This window comes from Humulus lupulus, chromosome 2 (genome assembly GCF_963169125.1).
Source record: "Humulus lupulus chromosome 2, drHumLupu1.1, whole genome shotgun sequence".
Taxonomy (NCBI): Eukaryota; Viridiplantae; Streptophyta; class Magnoliopsida; order Rosales; family Cannabaceae; genus Humulus; species Humulus lupulus.
The window spans coordinates 63,509,072-63,529,407 of record NC_084794.1 but is presented as its reverse complement, the minus strand read 5'-3'; the positions used below and the strand labels follow the sequence as shown (position 1 = coordinate 63,529,407).

The following is a 20,336-nucleotide window of genomic DNA, read 5'->3' as shown; positions in this document are numbered from 1 at the left end:
AAAATGGAACAAAATAGTACCCTGGACTAAATTTTGGTCAATTTTTTAAAAATATAGCCAAAATACACCGATTTTTATTAATTAATGAATTAAATAAATAATGAAAATTATATTTTAAAATAAAAAATAAATAAAATTAAAAATTAACATATCGAATTAAAATCATTGAAACCCTAAATTTAAACTAAACTAAATTAAATAATTTTTTCTTTCTTTCTTCTTATTCTTATTCTCGGTTAAATAAAAAAAATTAAAAAACGTTTAAAGTAAAAAAAAAATTAAAACTTAAACAAAATCAAATTTAAAATCAATATCTACCCTAAATAAAAATACAAAATCAATTAAACTTTCATTTGTTTATCTTAATCTCTTGTTCTTCATCACCATAAAAACCAGAAATCATCCATATAAAATGAAACATTTTCTCTTCTTTATTTGTTCAGTATCATCATCTTCACAAATTACATAAAAAAACTCACAATTATCAATCTGAAAAAATAGATTTACAAATACCAAAAAAAATCTCAAAATACCCAAATGAGAGTGGTTTTTGGCTTCCATGGTCGACAATCCGTCTCTGTCCATTCCCATCAGATTGGAAGTCCCAGGCACCATGAGAACTGAAGCTCCGTCACACGGATCTTGGCCTTTTTACCGGGGCTAGGTCGCGATGGGGCTTCCTCTTCCTCGGATCTAGGTCGTGTTGGAGCTTAGAACAAAGGTCACGGTGTCGGCGAGGTTGGGTCGGCGATTCCATCCCCGACAAATATGGAGCCCAAACACAAGACCTTCCATGGCCAACGAGATCTGCCTCCAATGACCTAGATGAAGAAGAACACGAAGACGATGAAGATCTTTTGCCTCCAACGAGATATGCTCTACTATGTGCAGATCGTCGACAATGTTGGGAGAAAGAAAGGAGATAGGGATGAACACGAGAGGGAAAGATTAGGAAAGAAATAGAGAGAAGAAGATCTGTGAAAATTATTGGGAGAAAGAAAGAGGAGAGAGAGAGAGATGAACACGAGGGAGAGAGGTAAATTATAGTATTTTTATTTGATTTAACTTTTACCAATTTTATTTTTTTTTCTGAAATTATTTTAAATTGTTTTTATTTATTATGAATAAATAAAAGACATTAATGATTTAGAAAATTCAAATAAAATTAAAATTTGAGGGTACTTTGATCATATTTAAAAAAAGTTTGACCAAAATCTAGTTCAGGGTACTCTTTTGTTTCATTTTGCAAAACGCAGTGTCCGAATTGTCATCTAACAAAACGCGGGATCCGATTGGTAACTTTTGCAAAACACAAGATCCAAAATAGTATTTACCTTTTAAAATAAGAAATATCAATTTATTTTTTCAAAATAATAATAATATGGGAAATTTTCATGGTTATTAAAAAGCTAATTTATAAAAATATAGATTTATCATACTACTAACTTATATTATATATAACTAGAAAACATAGCCGCACTTCGCGCAATTTTTTGTAATGATTAAAAAATATATATTTTTAATTATTTATTGGGAGAATGTGTACAAGAGATTCATTTACACCCTACCCGTTTAACATGCTCTTTATATGGATACGTAAGTGCGTCTTGACCGTAATTTTTTTTCATGATAATATTCATTATATAGCGAGCCTCCTGCAGGTTTTCGATAAATTTTGAATAATTAAGGTTCCAAAAATAAAATTCAAACTACTTGTCGTACGTGTGCTTTTATTTAATATTACTATTATTTTATACGTTTTGTGTTGTTTTTTTTTTTGTTTATTATATAAATTTTTTAAGATTTTTATATTTTTAGGGTAGAAATTTTATAAATCATGACATTTTATATATGGAAGAGGCATTGCCGTTATTGATGATTTTATATATTTTATTTTTTAATTATTTAATAATCATAAATAAAATAAATTAAAATAAAAAATGTAGAAAAAGTAGAAATAAATTAGAGATTTTGACTTGAATTCTCCTTTTATTTAAAAAAAAATTGTGACATTTTCCAATTTTGACATTGTCACACTTGAGTAGCTTAATTCTATAAAGTCAAGTTTTAAGAGCTTTTTACTTCCTATTATTAAGTTTTTTTTATGCATAGAGATCGTTTACTTCATTTAGATTTGATGAATTGGATTTCTGGACATGATTATTGTTTACCTTGTATGATAACTTCTTAAATGTGCGAATATGTTATTGATCAGTGACATTATTCATACTTGTTAGTTTTAGAAGTTAGAAGGTGTGATAAATTATTATATACTATTGCTACTAAAAGATATTACAATACATATACATATATTAAATTTTCTATGTAGCAGCATAGTTTGATGAGATGGTAAATTTAGATTTTTTTCATTCTATTTACTAGTATCTCTTTCGAAAAAATGGAAGGATTATTGAGAAAGATTATAGACTTTTGTATCATAATTATAAGATTCAATTCAAATTGTACCAAAACTTCCTGCTGCTGTTGCAGCAGCAGCAGCAGCTACTACTACCACCACCACTACTACTACTACCACCACCACCACCACTACCACTACCACTACCACTACGACCACCACCACCACTACCACTACCACTACCACTACGACCACCACCACCACTACCACTACCACTACCACTACCACTACTACTACTACTATATATATTTAATAATATCCATCGAGAATAATATTTAGTTAATTTAAAAAATAATTATTTAAATTTAAATTTATATTCATATTCATATACAAAAAGATAATTTTTTTATAAAATATCTTTAATTTAAAAAAATGTCTACAGAAATAGATATGAACATATTATTATAAATAAAAAATTAATATCTTATTTAAATTTAAAATAATAATAGTAAATTAATTAACCACAAATAAGCAAATAAAAAATAAGATGGTTATGTCAATTTTATTATTGTTTCTATTTTTTATTCATTTTAAATAATAATAATAATTAAATAAAATATAAATATATTAAAACTCGCAATAGTTTCCACACCATTGGAGATGGTGAAAAATCTTTCGATTAATGATACTACAAAATCTATTTGAATATTTATCGATTGACTTATACTTACTGTTGACGCCGTTTTTCGTCAACAGATAAAAGAAGAGAGCACGTAAACAATTAAAGACAATAGCTAAAACAAACAAACGAATCAGACACACGGTTTTTACGTGGTTCAGCAGTTAAATCTGACTAGTCCACGAGTCTCTGTTATTAATCTCAAGATTATCTCTGAACAATTCTTTCGCATGAATTCTCCAGAGTTTTCTCTCAAGGATCAGAATTTCGGTCCTTTACAATGGTGCATGACTTCTCTATTTATAGAGAAGGACGCAGAATACTATCCCACATATTTTGGGTAGTTACCCTTTTGTGAATAAAAATAAATGGCCTTAAATGCCAATAATCAGATATAAAAGGAAACGTTCCCCAAAGATCAGGAAACGCATAACTGACTAAATAATATCCCACGATTTTTGAGAATTTACATCAATAAATGAGGATCATATCCCATATCTACAACACTTGTAGATATTCAAGGTAATCATAGCGTATCTCCAAGGCTTCAGCATCTAAGGTTTCACGTCATTGTGCGAGCCACTGACATTTCCCGAGCTAACACTGCTTTCGAGATGGCATATCGAGCTCGAGATCCCTGCTCCGAAGTTGTTCCTGAAGATGAGGGGCTCACAGAGCTATCCTTCAAGATCGAGATCATTTCGAGGTCACCATATTCGAGGTCTGTACCCTACTTTGCAGGCTCCGATTTACAATCGTAGAGCATACCCTAACTCCCACGAGACCATTTAATGCGAACTCAGCTTTCGAGGTCATATTTGCTATGGCTCGAAATCTGGGTATAACATTTTGCCCCCTCAAAAGTATTTGTTCGAATCCTAAGAGAAGGAAACTTTTGAACTACTCTTTTCGGGAACCATACCGTCACACTCTTAAAAACGGACACGTGCCAGATGGGTATTGCTCACTTTAGGTACTTGAGTACCTTGGGAACATGTCCACGATCGTTCGTCTGACAGCTTTTCGGCGCCATCTTATCACCGACTCCCCTCCATTCGATCTGTTGAGGATTTTAATCAACGCTCCTGATTAGTTCGGTTTTCCCACCTATTTATACAAGACTCCCTCTTCGTCTTCTTCACATTTTCTCATCACAGACCAGAAAAAAGAAAAACACTCCATAAACCTCTTACCACAGTTTATGCTCATTGCATGTTTTCCAGGCCGAAGAAACAAAAGAATCCTGGTTTGTACGAGTCAGTGAGTTCTTTCCTGCAACCTCTTCTCCACTCGACGATTTCGCTGCACTCCCCATTACTGTGTAAGTACGCCATTTTTGTTGTTCCTTTTATACTGTGCTTGCTGTGTATGTTAGTTTACGTTCTTAGCATGATGCGATAGGAGGGTTTGAACCGATAGGTTTTTAGGTTTTCTGGATTTTCACTCTGGAAGTTCGTCTCTGGTTTATATCCAGATTCGACGTTTGAATGTGGTTTCAACTTTCTGGGTTTTGAAAATTTTAGGCTATGTTTCTTGTACACCAAGTTTTCGGGTAAAAACCCTTATTCTTGACAATTACACGAAACCCGAAAAAGCCCTTTCCTGGCTAACCGCCACCTTTCTTTCCCTTGAACTTCGGGATTTTCAAAAAATCATCCACGTTCTTTTTCTTCCCTGTGGAACACGCGCTCTGACCCTTTAGTGAGGGTCTAAATTCTTAGTTTCTTGTCCTTAAATCTCCGAGCTCATTCTGTCGAGCTCGTGATCCTTGCATGCATGGCCCTCACTATTTTTTCTTTCTCGTTAGATGTCACAGAATCCGGAAAGACGGTGGGGGTCACTACGAGCAATTCCTTACGAGCCCAAATCTCCGAGCCCGGAATCGATCTTTGCCCGGAACCAGCGTCGGATTAAAGAATACGAGATCACACGTGAGCAAGAAGACATTCGAGCCCACTATTGTCGCCAGATAGACGAGGTCATCGAAAAGAAGAGAAGGGTTCTTCGAGAAGCCATCTATCCGGAGCCGAACCCCGGACCTAGGCCAGTTCCCCTCGACCCCGCGTTAAAAGTCACGGTAGCATACCACCCGGGGGAACTTCAGTTTTCCTTAATGGTGGAGCCTTCATCTTCGCAGCCTAGGAGGGAGATGTTTGAAGCCGAATTCTACCAGAGCTCGGTTACCACCTCCGACCAGATAACTGACATCCTGGCCATTCATGGCCTTAGCTCGTTGGACACACTGAAGTGTCGAGCTCCGACAAGGCATGAACGGAGCTGCTTCGCTCCTAGGGGCCGCGATTCCAGTGTGAAATACGCGGCCTGGAGCCAGGAACACCTAAAGGCAGGAGCTTTGCTGCCCCTGAAGTCCTTTTTCAGGGACTTTATCGATTTCGTTGGGTTGGCTCCCTTCCAACTCAACACCAATTCATACAGGGTGCTGTCTGCCCTGAGGTCCTTGTTTCACGAGCAGGGGTGGACAGGACCTTCACCCCAAGAGATTTTATATCTCTTTTGCTTGAAGAGTAATCCCTCCCGAGCTCGGGGAGGAGATGGTTTCTACTATCTTTCGAGCTACCCCAAAGAGACAAAAATCTTTGAAGACCTTCCGAACCATCCCCCTGACTTCAAGAGGGCTTTTTTCTGGACAGACGGTCTGTTCCCGTCTCGACATCGTTCGTTTAGGCGAATTCGTAAGTAGTCTCGTTACTTTCTATTTTTGAGCTCGAATCTTTAGCCCTTGAATCCATGTTTAGTTGAAGTGTATCTCGCCTTTCAGCTAACTTTCAGCGTCCCACCCCCGACGAGACAATGAAGGAGCACAGAGAGAGCCTGCTCCGACTCCCTTATGGCAGGAGGTCTCTCTCATTTCTGCTACATGAGGACAAGCTTCGAGCTTGTGGCTTGTTGGGACAGGGTCAGTCAACCTCTGACTGGTCCAGTAAAAAATACGAACGCTGGGAGGAAGTGCCTCTGCCCACAGGCATCCTTCCTCCGAGGAGGGAAAAGAAAGCATCTCTCCCAATTCGCTCGAGAAGTCCGCGGTCGGGAAATGAGGCCAATGACGAAGCCTCGAGCTCGGACTCCGATGGAGGTAAAACCCTTCCTACTTCGCGAATGTGGTCCCCCACTTTATTAAAACACAGGCCCAATAGACTAGTCTCGTGCCCACAGGATAGATACCACTTCTACATATGGAGTTGGGTAGATGACTGTGTCCATAGGTTTGATAGTGGGCTCGGGAAATACGACACTATGTATACCACGGACGAGATGTGGAATGGGATAGCTGTGTAGTATGGGACCAATGACTATAGGGACCTTTCGAGGTTATCACCAACTTATAGGGAAGGCCCTCCCCCCGCCTCTTCTAAAGACGGGGGAATTTCATGGTCCCCAAGCTCAAGCTCGGGGGAAAGTTCCAGTTAGGTTTTTTCTTTCACCATTCTATATATAGTGTTGAAGTAACTTGTATTTCTTTTACTGACTCACTGTGATGACTTGTGCAGGCAATATGGACTCCGACCTCGACGCCCTCATCGACAATGCGGGTGCCAAGAGGAGCAAGCGCCCCAGGGCAAGGGGACTGACAACTAGTCAGCCTAGGAAAAGCTCCAAGAGATCTAGGAAAACGCCTCCTCCTCCCCCACCGGCTTCGAGCTCTGCTGCTGCGTCGACTGGCCAGACTAACGCCCCCACGACGATACCACCCTCGCAGGCCGTCATCTCTGTGGTGGCACCGGCCACGCAGACTGGTATCGCTGCCGTGGTCGAATCCCAACCTCCTGTGGCGGGTCAAATGCCTTCTACCCAGCTCGTCAAAAGACCTTCTGCTTCCCGAGCTCAGAAGCTAACCATTTCCACCCATATGGATTCGTATGTGGTGGACAATGCTGCCGGTCCTCACGGGTCTACGCTGATCTCGGATGTAATGTCCCGGATTGGCCAGAGCTACGGCAATTTCGAGGCTCCTCAGTGGCAGTGTCTAACTGGCACTCGGGACCGCACTGTCCTGTACGAGAAGAGTATCGAGCACACTGCCGCGGTAAGTATCCTATATTCCCTTTGCTTGCATTTATACTGTCTCGGGGCTAATGATGGTTTCTTCCTTTTTTCAGGTTCTTGCTTTCACTGCCCAGCTCAATTACGAGCTGAATAACGAGGTCCATTCGAGCAGGACCCTCGCCCAAGAGGAGAGGGACCTCCACCTTAGAGCGAATGATGACTTGAAGGCGGCGAACATTAAGCTCGAGGTAGTGGTTAAGGAGCGTGAGGAAATGGCCAAGGAGCTTGGGAAGATGAAAAATGAACTCGAGGAGCAAAAGAGAGATAACATCCAGCTTCGGGAGACCAATAAGAAGCTCGAGGAAGACAAGGCCGTCACCCTCGACCTCATGGAGGATATCAAAACCCGCCTTACTGCCGAGTACAAAGAAAAGAAGGAAACGGCGGTCGATTCAGCCATGTACCGGATGTGGGCCTATAACGAAGAACTGGACACCAGCTTTTTGGGTCCCCACGAGGCGCCGTTCCTTGAACGATGGAATGCTCGGCTCGAGAAGGAAGAGGCTGAACGGCGTGAGAAAGAGAAGGCTGAGCAGCTCGAGAAGGAAAAGGCTGCTCCGAGTACCGTTTCGGAGGGAGCTCAGGAGGATAGTCATGCTATTCGTCCTGAGGGGTCCGGTGCCACTGATGCTGAGAAGGCCAAGGAGACTCCTCTTCTTTGAATCTGACCTCGGGGAGATCAGTTTTCGGGGCTGCGTCCCATTATTTCTGTAATTATTTTAACTTATGCCCACAGGGCTGACACAATTCCCTTTATTATTCTTTTATATGCTTACATTTCTTGGCTCGAAATATTTTGCATATTTTTATAATTGATGGACCGGTTATGTTTATTTAATTCATACAAACATAGTTTAGATTTAGGCTCGAAATTCGATGCATTCATGCATAGTTTATTCGAATTATCCGTTTCCAACCTCGTTATTTATCAAGGTCGTACATTACTTTAACCATGAACTAAAAAGTACTTATATGGCATGTAATATGAATGATTTGGTTAATCTTTTAGTCACTTTTCCTCATCCTTAGTATCTTAGCTCCGAGGTTATGAGTTCGAAACTATTTTAAGATGTTCCAGCCTCGATCTCGACATATTTCGTGATGGGTTTAGGCTCCCATTTATCATTGATCGATAATTTGGCTGGTTTGTTCCAAACCTGTTATGCTTGCACATCTGGTTAAACTCCAAACGTTTTTTGTCTTTGGTAGCTCGGTAATGTCCGAACTATCTAAGCCCGCGTACTTGGTTATTTCCAAATACTTAATGTTTTTGATAACTCGGTTAAGTCCGAACTATCTAAGCTCGCTCGGTTAAGTCCGAACTATCTAAGCTCACGTATTTGGTTATATCCAAATACTTTTTTGTTTTTTATTTTTTAAGCTGGAGGTATGTATACCAATGTTGCCCCCTTAATATCCTATGAATGTGACCATAGGTTATTAAATTAAGAGAGATTGCAAAAATAAAAATAAATTACATGTGAAACAAAGTAGACTCTTTATTTGAAATTCAAAAACAAACTAAGTACAGAAAATCATGGTTACGGGCGACACTTCCTATACTATTGATAATATGGTCTAAGGTGTTCGCCATTCCATGCTCGAGGTATCAGGCTCCCATCTAATCTCGCAAGTTTGTATACGCCAGGGCGGATGACTGATTCTATCTGGTATGGTCCTTCCCAGTTTGGCCCGAGTACTCCCGCTGCTGGATCTCGGGTTGCTAAGAATACACGTCTCAATACCAGATCTCCTACTCCGAACTTTCGACTTCGAACCCTTTTATTGAAATATCTTGTTGTTCGTTGCTGGTAAGCAGCATTTCTCAGCTGAGCCGTATCCCTTTTTTCTTCGATCAAGTCTAGGGTTTCTTCGAGCTGAGTATGATTGGAACTTTGGTCGTAAATCTGAGTTCGAATCGTTGGAATTTCGACCTCAATGGGCAACATTGCTTCGCAGCCGTATGCTAGAGAAAATGGGGTATGTCCAGTTGATGTCCGAGCTGTAGTTCTATATCCCCAAAGGACTTGGGGTAATTCCTCAGGCCATCGTCCCTTCGCTTCTTCCAACTTTTTCTTCAAGGAACTCTTGAGAGTTTTATTAACGGCTTCGACCTGACCGTTCGCCTGAGGGTGAGCCACTGACGAAAAGCTCTTGATTATACCATTCTTGTTACAAAAGTTGGTAAATAAGTCGCAGTCAAACTGGGTTCCGTTGTCAGACACAATCTTTCTTGGCACTCCATATCGGCATACGATGTTCTTTACCACGAAATCTAGGACCTTCTTTGAAGTTATGGTCGCTAGTGGTTCAGCCTCTGTCCATTTTGTGAAGTAATCAACCGCGACCACAACATACTTTACTCCTCCTTTGCCAGTTGGGAGTGAGTCTATGAGGTCGATGCCCCATACCGCAAAAGGCCATGGGGATGTCAACATGGTTAGTTCGGAAGGTGGAGCTCGGGGTATCGTGGCGAATCTCTGGCACTTGTCACACTTTTTCACGAACTCGAAAGAATCCGTTTTAATGGTTGGCCAGAAATATCCTTGGCGTATAATCTTCTTGGATAGGCTATGCCCCTCGGTATGATCTCCGCAGAACCCTTCATGAACTTCTCTAATAATCTTCTTTGCCTCGGGGGGGAGTCACACATCTGAGCAATGGCATGGAATACCCTCTTCTGTATAGCCTTCCATCCAGGATGGTGTAATGAGGAAGTTGATACATTAGTTTCCGAGCCTGACTTCGATCTTTCGGAAGAATTCCATTTTCGAGGTATTCAACGATCGGGCTCATCCAGGTCGGTTCTATCTCGATCATGCACACATCTTCCTTGTCTGAATCAGTAATGCTGGGTGCTGACAAGTGTTCTACGGGTACAACATTCAGCTCCTCATTTTCAGTGGAAGTGGCGAGCCGAGCTAAGGCATCTGCATTTGAGTTTTGTTCTCGGGGAACCTGTTCGATCGCATAAAACTCGAAAAACTCCAATGCGGATTTTGCCTTCTCCAGATAAGCTGCCATTTTCGTGCCTCGAGCCTGGTATTCTCCCAAGATTTGATTAACTACGAGCTGGGAGTCGCTGTAGCAATGTATAGCTTTGGCCTTGAGTTCCTTTGCTACTCGTAGTCCCGCAAGTAAAGCTTCATACTCAGCTTCATTATTAGATGCTTTAAAGCCGAACTTTAAAGCAGAGTGAAATCTGCTCCCTGTAGGAGTGATCAGAATAACTCCTGCCCCCGCTCCATTTTCATTTGACGACCCGTCGACGTAAAGTTTCCACAGCTCGTGGGCCATGGTTGTTACCTCGTCATCAGCGATGCCGGTGCACTCCACTATGAAATCCGCCAACGCTTGTGCCTTGATGGTCGTCCTCGGATGGTAGGTGATATCGAATTGTCCGAGTTCAACAGCCCACTTTAGGAGTCGACCAGACGCCTCCGGTTTAGACAAGACTTGCCTTAGTGGTTGATCTGTTAATACATGGATAGGATGTGCCTGAAAGTAAGGGCGGAGCTTTCGGGATGTGTGGATCAGACTGAGTGCGAGCTTCTCCATCAGTGGATACCTTGACTCTGCCCCCAGTAATCTTTTACTGATATAGTAGACTGGTTTCTGTGTTCTCTCTTCCTCTCGGACGAGCACCGCGCTTATCGCGTGTTCGGTAGTTGAGAGGTACAGGAACAGTACTTCTCCCGTCTCAGGCTTTGATAGGATGGGCGGTTTGGCTAGGTGCTTTTTGAGCTCCTGAAAGGCTAGCTCGCACTCATCTATCCATTCGAACTTCTTACTTCCTTTCAATAAGTTGAAGAATGGGAGACCGCGGTCTGTTGACTTCGAGATGAACCTGTTCAGAGCTGCCATCCTGCCAGTCAGGCTTTGAACATCTTTATGCTTCCGAGGCGAAGGAATATCAATGAGGGCCTTTATCTTGTCGGGATTAGCCTCGATCCCACGAGAATTGGCAATGAAACCCAGAAATTTTCCTGAAGACACCCCAAAAGTGCACTTCTGAGGATTCAACTTCATGTTGTACTTTCTGAGCACGCCAAAGCACTCTTCGAGGTCATCAAGATGGTTCTTGTTAAGTTGAGACTTTACAAGCATGTCGTCAACATAAACTTCCATGTTGTTCCCTATTTGCTCTGAGAACATCATGTTTACGAGCCGTTGGTACGTGGCTCCGGCATTCTTGAGTCCGAATGGCATGACATTGTAGCAGTAGAGCCCTTTATCTGTAATGAAGCTCGTATGCTCTTGGTCGGGAGCATGCATGGGAATCTGGTTATATCCAGAATAGGCATCCATGAACGACATCAGACCATGCCCCGCCGTGGCATCCACGAGCTGATCAATTCTCGGCAGGGGAAAACAGTCTTTCGGGCAGGCCTTGTTAAGGTCCGAGTAGTCAATGCACGTCCTCCATGTCCCATTGGGTTTCGGGACCAACACTGGATTGGCCACCCAATCAGGGTAAAAAGCGTCCCTTATAAAATTATTTGCTTTCAGCCTGTCCACCTCCTCCTTTAGTGCTTTCTTTCTTTCTTCATCCAGCTGCCTTCGCTTTTGCTGCTTCGGGGGAAAGCTTTTGTCTATATTCAATGTGTGGCTCGCTACATTAGGGCTTATTCCCACCATGTCAGAGTGGGACCACGCGAAGACATCCTGGTTTTTCTTCAGAAAGCAAATTAATTGCTATTTTGATTCGTCTTGGAGGTGTTTCCCGACCTTCACCTTTTTTGAGGGATCAGATTCATCGAGCTGAACCTCTTCGAGCTCCTCCAAAGGTTGGAGGTCAACCTTCTCTTCAATCCTTGGATCGATCTCCTCATCAATTTCTAGAACTGTCCCATCTTTATTCTGTATGACAACAAGTGCTTGCGCGCTTGCTTGTTTCTTTCCCCTTAAGGAAATGCTGTAGCACTCCCTTCCTGCCAATTGATCTCCTTTCAATGTTCCGACCCCGCTTGGAGTTGGGAACTTAAGGGCTAGATGCCTTACAGATGAAACTGCCCCCAGCCCGACCAGGGCGGGTCTCCCGAGCAGTACATTGTAGGCAGATGGTAACTCTACCACCACGAACTCCATCATCTTGGTCACCGAGACTGGATAGTCTCCTAAGGTCACAGGGAGTTCAATGGACCCCATACAGGCGGTTCCTTCTCCAGAAAAGCCGTACAAAGTGGTTGCACAAGCCTTCAGGTCGCGAAGGGAGAGTCCCATTTTTTCTAGGGTTGCTTTATAAAAAATGTTAACTGAGCTCCCATTATCTATGAGAACTCGGCGCACTCTTTTGTTGGCAAGCTGTAGGGTGATGACGAGTGGATCATGATGAGGGAACTGGACGTGGGAGGCATCCTCCTCGGTGAAGGTTATAGGCTGAGTCTCAACCCTTTGGCTTTTTGGTGCCCTTGGTTCGGGTTCATATGGAGACCCGTCCCCTGTCTTCAGCTCATTCACATATCATTTTTGAGCATTTCTGCCCCCTCCTGCGAGATGAGGACCTCCCGAGATCGTTATTACGTCCTCTCCATCTATCGGCGGAGGCCTGTCCTCATCCCGAGATCGGGAGTTATTATTCTGTGCTGCCGGAAGCGTGGCTACTCTCTGGCTAGCAGTAGCCTGTCCAGTATTCTGGTTTTTGACGTATTGCCGGAAATAACCTCTCGAGATCAACCCTTCGATCTCGTCCTTCAGCTGTCGGCACTCATCAGTTGTATGGCCGGTGTCCCTATGAAATCGACAATACTTGCTGGAGTCCCTCTTGGACTTTTGATTCCTCATAGGGTCTGGACGCCTGAAGGGGACCTGGTTTTCATTAGCCAGGTATATGTTTTCCCGAGACTCGTTGAGCTCGGTATGCACTTTATATACGGAGAAATACCTTTCTCCTTTTTTCTTCTTTCCTCCATCAGCCTCGGGATTATTTCCCTCGCTCTTTTTCCTCTTGGAAGGATTCTCCGAGGTAGGCTGTGTAACTACTGGGTCAACCGAGGTTGAGGCGGAGTTAATGTTTATCGTTGTAGTTTCGGTCTGCGAGGTCGCCTTGAGTGTTGACCTCGCTTCCTCTACATTGACAAATTTCTGCGCCCGTCTGTTAAACTCGGTTATCGACCTCACCGGTTTCCCTTGCATGTCATCCCAAAGGGCACTCCCGGGAAAAACACCAGCTCGAATGGCCATCAAATGCCCACTGTCATCCACGTCTCGAGCTCGGGCGACCTCTAGATTAAATCTTGTCAGGTAGCTCTTTAGTGTTTCGCCCGGTTGTTGTCGGACGTTAGTTAAAGTGGATGCTTCGGGTCTGACTCCCATCATAGCTCGGAACTGCTTCTTGAAGTCTCTAGACAATTGATCCCACGAAGTTATAGAATGTCTCTTGTACTTCTCGAACCAACTCTTGGCAGGCCCGGCCAATGATGTCGGAAACAACATACATCTGAGCTCGTAACCCACGTTACTAGCTCTCATGATAGTGTTGAATGTACTCAGATGGCTGCATGGGTCGGTTTTTCCTTCAAACGCTGGGACGTGAGGAATCCGGAACCCTTGGGGGAACTGAGTGTTAGAAATATTGGGAGCAAATGGCTCGAGCTCCTCATCAGAGTCCTCATATCGACCGTTCCCTCGTTCATTCTTCAATAGCCTAAAGGCTTTTTCGAGCTGATCGATCCTTTCTTGTACTGGGTCCTTAGGCGGTGTTTGGAATTGATAATCATTAATCGCGATCCTAGGCTCGCGTCTCCGTGAGGGATCTCTACGCCCATTCAGATGATTCCTAAGATCCGGGTTTGTCTGATCTCCCTTTCCCCTGCTCTGATTCAGGTGATTGCGCAGGTCGGGATGGCTCTTGTGATTCCCAGTATTTTTACGACCCCGGTCGTGTTTACTGACAGACCTAGTTTCTCCGGACTCATCACTAGTGAAACTCATCGATCGGTCATTTCGTGGTGGATCCTTTCTACGTCGCCTCGTCTCTGCAGTGCGAGATCGGGACGTCTGACTTCTCTCGGATGGCGCGCCTTTCCGCCCCTGGAACGTCTCCCTGTTTCCTTGTCTTTCCCCTGTACGCCCTTGATCCTGATCTCGATCAGGTTGAGCGTTCCTGCAGGGAGGTGAAGGATATCTTATGGGAGACGGAGGAAACCGTATAGGTGACGGTGGTTGCCGTCCTTGCCTCGGCCTGGAGGGTCCAGAATTTGCCCGAGATGGGCCAGTTGCGTTTGGTGCACTACCAGGAACCTGAGTCCGAGCCTCGGCAGGAGCTCGGTTGTTCTCAGTTCCTGCAGGCACTTCCACAGGTGGATTAGGCGGGACCCGAGCTCGGGTACTCCTCTGAGGCCTAGAAGGAGCAGATGGCTCTGTTGGTGCTGGAGGTTGCGCTGGCCTCCTTGTGGTAGCATTCTTTCGTGGACGCCCACGGTGCCTCCGGGGAGGAACGTGCACGTCTCTTGGAGGAGGGACTTGGTCTTCGCGCGGAAGCGGGGGCTGAGCCACCTGCGCTTCCGCGGCTATCCTAGTCAACTCCTCGTTACGTTTGTTGGCATCTGCCAGCAGTTGTTTCAGCTGCCGATTCTCCAATTCTACAATAGGGACATAACGCTCAGGGTTATAATACATGTCCTCATCCCTCGGTTGTGGAGGTGGTCCCCGGGAATCGGAGGACCCACTCCTTTCTTCAGCGTCCGGGTTCTCCATCGGTTGTTTTCCAGGACGCCTTGGGTAATTTTCTTCAGGAGTGTTCTGATTGTTTGCAGCCATGAATCTCCCTGAGATGGATGCTTGAGGCTCTCAATGAAAGCACCAAACTGTTGACGCCGTTTTTCGTCAACAGATAAAAGAAGAGAGCACGTAAACAATTAAAGACAATAGCTAAAACAAACAAACGAATCAGACACACGGTTTTTACGTGGTTCAGCAGTTAAATCTGCCTAGTCCACGAGTCTCTGTTATTAATCTCAAGATTATCTCTGAACAATTCTTTCGCATGAATTCTCCAGAGTTTTCTCTCAAGGATCAGAATTTCGGTCCTTTACAATGGTGCATGGCTTCTCTATTTATAGAGAAGGACGCAGAATACTATCCCACATATTTTGGGTAGTTACCCTTTTGTGAATAAAAATAAATGGCCTTAAATGCCAATAATCAGATATAAAAGGAAACGTTCCCCAAAGATCAGGAAACGCATAACTGACTAAATAATATCCCACGATTTTTGGGAATTTACATCAATAAATGAGGATCATATCCCATATCTACAACACTTGTAGATATTCAAGGTAATCATAGCGTATCTCCAAGGCTTCAGCATCTAAGGTTTCACGTCATTGTGCGAGCCACTGACATTTCCCGAGCTGACACTGCTTTCGAGATGGCATATCGAGCTCGAGATCCCTGCTCCGAAGTTGTTCCTGAAGATGAGGGGCTCACAGAGCTATCCTTCGAGATCGAGATCATTTCGAGGTCACCATATTCGAGGTCTGTACCCTACTTTGCAGGCTCCGATTTACAATCGTAGAGCATACCCTAACTCCCACGAGACCATTTAATGCGAACTCAGCTTTCGAGGTCATATTTGCTATGGCTCGAAATCTGGGTATAACACTTACTAATTTGTTTGAACTTTGACGTCTCTTTTTTCCCAACCACCTCCAACAATTTCAATATCACCCACACAACGTAAACACCCGATAACATCTATAACATGATAGAAAAATAAGATGAAGATGTTATAATATCAAGAACAATAATTTAAAATAAAAACTTTAAAGATTAACAAACATTAATAATTGAATAAATACCCGAGAGGAATGTATTATCATTATTAACATGTAAATCAATCAAATTTTGAGATATGAATTGGAATTAATTGAAAATTGAAATTGAAAGAATTTAGAGAAAAGAAGAGAAAAAAAGAAAAGAAATTAAAGTAGAGGAAAATATGAGATTAATAAAAAATGTTTAGAATATATATAAATTTACAAAGAGATATTTATCTATATTTAAATAGTTATATCTTATAAATATCTCATTTTTATTTAAAAAATTACATTTATTATTATTATAATCTATAAAATGTATAAAAAAATTAGATTAAAAGAGAAAATAAATAGAGTAGTTTGAAGAGTTTTTAGAGTGTCACACCATCTCCTTGCTGCCCTCCTTTATATATATATTTATAGATAATTTAAAAAATTAAATTTTAGATTAATTATGTAAAAAAAAAAACTATAATTTATTTATTAATTTATACATTTATATAGAAATCTTAAAACTTATATATTTGAAAACTTAAACCATGAAAACTTAAAACTTAAATATACATTTATACAGTTATATATTTGAAAACTTAAACCATGAAAACTTAAAACTTAAAAAAATATTCAAACAAAATTTTATCAACTAACTCACTCACTCATTTTCTCTCAAAAGTTAAAAACAAAACAAAAATGTCAAAAGTTTTTTTATTAAAAAGTGATGGTATAGATTTTAGGGGTGCACATCGAGCGAGTTTTGTGGTCTTCAGGTTTGAATTTGTCGAATTTGGATTATCGAAAAAATCTATTGAAACTCGTTCGAAATATTTCAGATTTCCTCAAATTCGAATTTTTGGATTTCGGTGCGGATTCAGATTTGCCCCAAATTAGGCCTTTTGCATAAAATTATTGACCCAAGTTCAATTTTATTTGAAAATTACCATTTTAATAACTCAATTTTAAACAACAAATTTGAAATTGAAATTTTTGAATGAGTTGTTGGACTTCTTGAGAAAAATATATTTAACAACATAATTAATTTCTAAAAATCATTTTTTATCATATTTTTCAAAATGAAATTTTGGACCTCTTAATTTTAATATAATTATTTGTTCTTTAATTTGAAATTTGAAATTTTAAAATTAGTGTGAATTGAATTTTGGCTTTTAATTAGATTTTATTATTTTATATCAAATTAAATAATTTAAAATCTTAACCCCCAAAAAAAAAAAAAATTAAAAAACACAAAAAATCAACCCTAACTTTCGGAATTTAGATCATCTCCTTTTATTTTGCTTGTATGAACATACAAAATCCCAAAGTAAATATCACATCACTTCTCTTCTCTTCCTGTATTTTTCAACCAAAATACATTAGTCACTAAATAAAAAAAGAATACCATTATGAAACAAATAAATAAAATTTGTTAAAGCAAAACTGTGAGAAAATTGTTTCAAATCCATGGTTATGCAACAAAGACAAACACAATATTTCAAATCACTATGAGATTTCTTCCTTTATTTTCATCTTCCTACAATATTGAAGAAATTGTGTTTCAAAACTAGATTTCACGCACACAACACAAATACACACAGATTACATATATACGCACACATACAAACATACACATATATACACACAAACATATATAATATTTTCGCACACATATACACTTAATCACACACACATGAACACATGAGAGAAAGCATCTTCATCAACTAATTTGTAAAAAAATCATATAAATACACACACGCAGACATATATATACTCACAATACGCACACATCAAAGAATATATACACAGAGACATATATAATATATAATATATACACTTACATACAAATATACACACATATATACATTAACTAGGTCAAAATACATATACTAATTTAAAAAAAATGAGAAAGCAAGAATTAGAAATCCAACATATAACCAAAGCATACAACCATAGAGAAATTAAAATGAACAAAACCTTACAACTTAGATGAGCTTGCGGTCATGGTAGGAGGCGGAGAGAATGTCCTTCGATCATGGTCGACGCCGACAGGGAGAAAGTGGGAGTAGCCGACAAAAGGTGAAAGAGATAGAGGGAGAGAAATGTGGGAGGTGGCAGCCGAGTGTGAAGTGAGAGAGGGTGTCGTGGATCTGTGAGATTTGAGAGGGTGAGAGGAAGAAAAAGGCTACAGGGAGGGGAGGAGGCAGTAGAAGATGAATAGTATCTATTAGGGTTAGGTTTTGTTTATAACACTATATATGTATATATATATTTAAAAAAAAGTTTCAGATTTGCAAGCATTACCCAAATCCAAATTTTTTTAAATTAACACCAAAATTCGATTTGAAATATTCTCGGATCGAGCGGGTGTAATCTGAAACGAGCTTCGGGTTTCGGGCTTCAGATTTGGGCCTATCGGGCTGAACGGGTTCTTTGGATAGGCCAGATTTTGCGGGGCCTAATAGATTTTACTAAATATATGTATACGTTATTATGATATGAAATTTTGGCATGACTACAGTGATGCATGTTTTTTATGCACTACCATGGTTGTTTCAGGCCTTCTTGGCCTATTGTCCACGTTAGCCATAAGTGACACGCGGTGACATATATGGCCTATCTCCCGAGAAGTCCTTGGGGATAGGCTTCCATGCCGACAAGTCATCATTGTGCAAGCTACTAGTCTTCTGAGGAAGGATCTCAAAAGTCCCTTGAATCCCTGAAGTGTAGCTCCTCAGGAGGTCCTCGAGGTTAGGTCCAGGGAGAACACTTTCGCGTCGACCTCTCGGAGAGCCCGAGAAGGCCCAATAATGATTTAGCGAGATTTTTGAAAATCTGGGGACCACATAGCGTAGACCCCGAGTGGACTTGATTGAAGGAGTGGTCTCAGTGTAACGTTCCAAATTTCTTGATTGAATAGGGGGCCAGGGTGACAAATTATGGAATTATGTGATTATATGATATTTATGTGTATTATCATGTGATTATGTGAATAATATTATAATATGACTTGATATACATGTTTAGGTGTATTAAATATGCATGTGGGCCCATTTCTGTTTAATTGAGAAATTTTCATAATTTGGCCCGTTATGGATATATTTGGCATATATGTGGTATGTGTGTTGTACTACATTATTATATGGTTATATTTGGGTTACTCGACACAAGACAATACTAGGGAGCAAGCTAGTGGGAAAGTCACAACGGGACCCAGATTTGACTCGGGGTGAGTTAAGAGGTATATTGGGCAATGCGAATGATTGTTTGATGATATATTGAGAGTTAGTGAGATCAGGGAGAAATTCTAGGAATTTTGACTATTTTACCCCGATGGCGTTTTCGGGACCCTGAGCATTAGGATTTGCCTGAGGTTACTTAAGCTCGAAGTAACCTGTCAGAAATATAAAAGAACGTTCATAACATTTTCTCTCTTTCCCGTTCCCTTTTCGACACTCGTTCGCATTTTCGAAGGAAACTCAAGTTTTAGGACTCGGATTCAAGCAAGGATTGAGGCATAGCAATTCTAGGGAAGATTAAAAGCTTATTAGTTGGAGGATTTATTTGGGAAATGACTCAATCGGAGGTAATCCGAGTTTTAATTTTTTGAGTTTTTAAGATTTAATTGGATTTTACGTTCTGATGAGTTTTTGGATGGATTGAGACTTGGGTTTTCTTGGTTTTGGGAAATTAGGATGTTTGGGAACTTTTATTTTGAGATTTGGATATGTTTGGATAGGTTTTTGGAGGATTTTAAGTGGAAAAAAAATGTAGGAAATGGCTGAGTTCGTGGTCAAGTCGTGACCTTATTCTAGCAAGTCACGACCTGTGTGAAGCCAGAGCCAGGAGGTGTCTGCCCGGGGGGCGCTCGATGACTTAAGAGGGCCAAGTCGCGGCCCGCACCCTGAAGCCTAAGCAGAGGGCTCTCTGTCAGGGAGGCAAGTCGCGACCCTCAGAGCCAAGTCACAACCCGCTTGTGTAGTTTTGCCCAGATTTGGTTTTTAGTCATGGGAACTTAACTCTAAGGGCTTGGGATCGATCCTACCACCCAGTTTGGTAGGGTTCGACGTCCCGGAGGCTAGGACTCAGTCCGAAAGTATTTATTTACTCATTTTTATGGGATTTTATATTATGGTTGTGACTAGGTTGTCGCTAGGGGCTTGGAACAGGATTGTGCTTGAGGTCGTTTATTGGTAACCTATGCTTGGACCAAAGGTAAGAAAATTGCACCCAGTATGTGATGCATGCGATACATGTGATTATGGCATGGCATGAATGTGAAATATGGAACTCATCAGACTTGAGTCTCTGTAAATGTGCAGGATTATGATTACGTTTGTGATCGTTGAGTAAGCATGCTGAATGCCTTATATTTGGATATTTGACTTATGATATATGCCTAGTTGCATTGCTTACTTGTGAGTGGCACTGACTTATCAGTCAGAAACGACAATGGTGTTTAGTATTGGTCGTGAAGCTCTGACTT

General features: G+C 41.1%; 1 protein-coding gene across 1 annotated transcript; it reads left to right on the top strand.

Moving 5' to 3' along the window:
- Nucleotides 1-662: 662 nt before the first annotated feature.
- LOC133817921 (uncharacterized) lies at nucleotides 663-7,915 on the top strand. The gene is made up of 3 exons (XM_062250566.1): nucleotides 663-1,036; nucleotides 6,545-7,080; nucleotides 7,154-7,915. Exons 1-3 carry the CDS (start codon nucleotides 1,018-1,020, stop codon nucleotides 7,760-7,762), a joined length of 1,164 nt encoding a protein of 387 aa, XP_062106550.1. The 5' UTR covers nucleotides 663-1,017; the 3' UTR covers nucleotides 7,763-7,915.
- The last annotated feature ends 12,421 nt before the right edge of the window (nucleotides 7,916-20,336 follow it).

What these genes read in the sequence shown, in the direction of transcription:
- LOC133817921 (XM_062250566.1), top strand. An exon ending in GTATCGAGCACACTGCCGCG is followed by an intron (nt 7,081 to 7,153) that starts GTAAGTATCCTA and finishes TCCTTTTTTCAG; the next exon opens with GTTCTTGCTTTCACTGCCCA.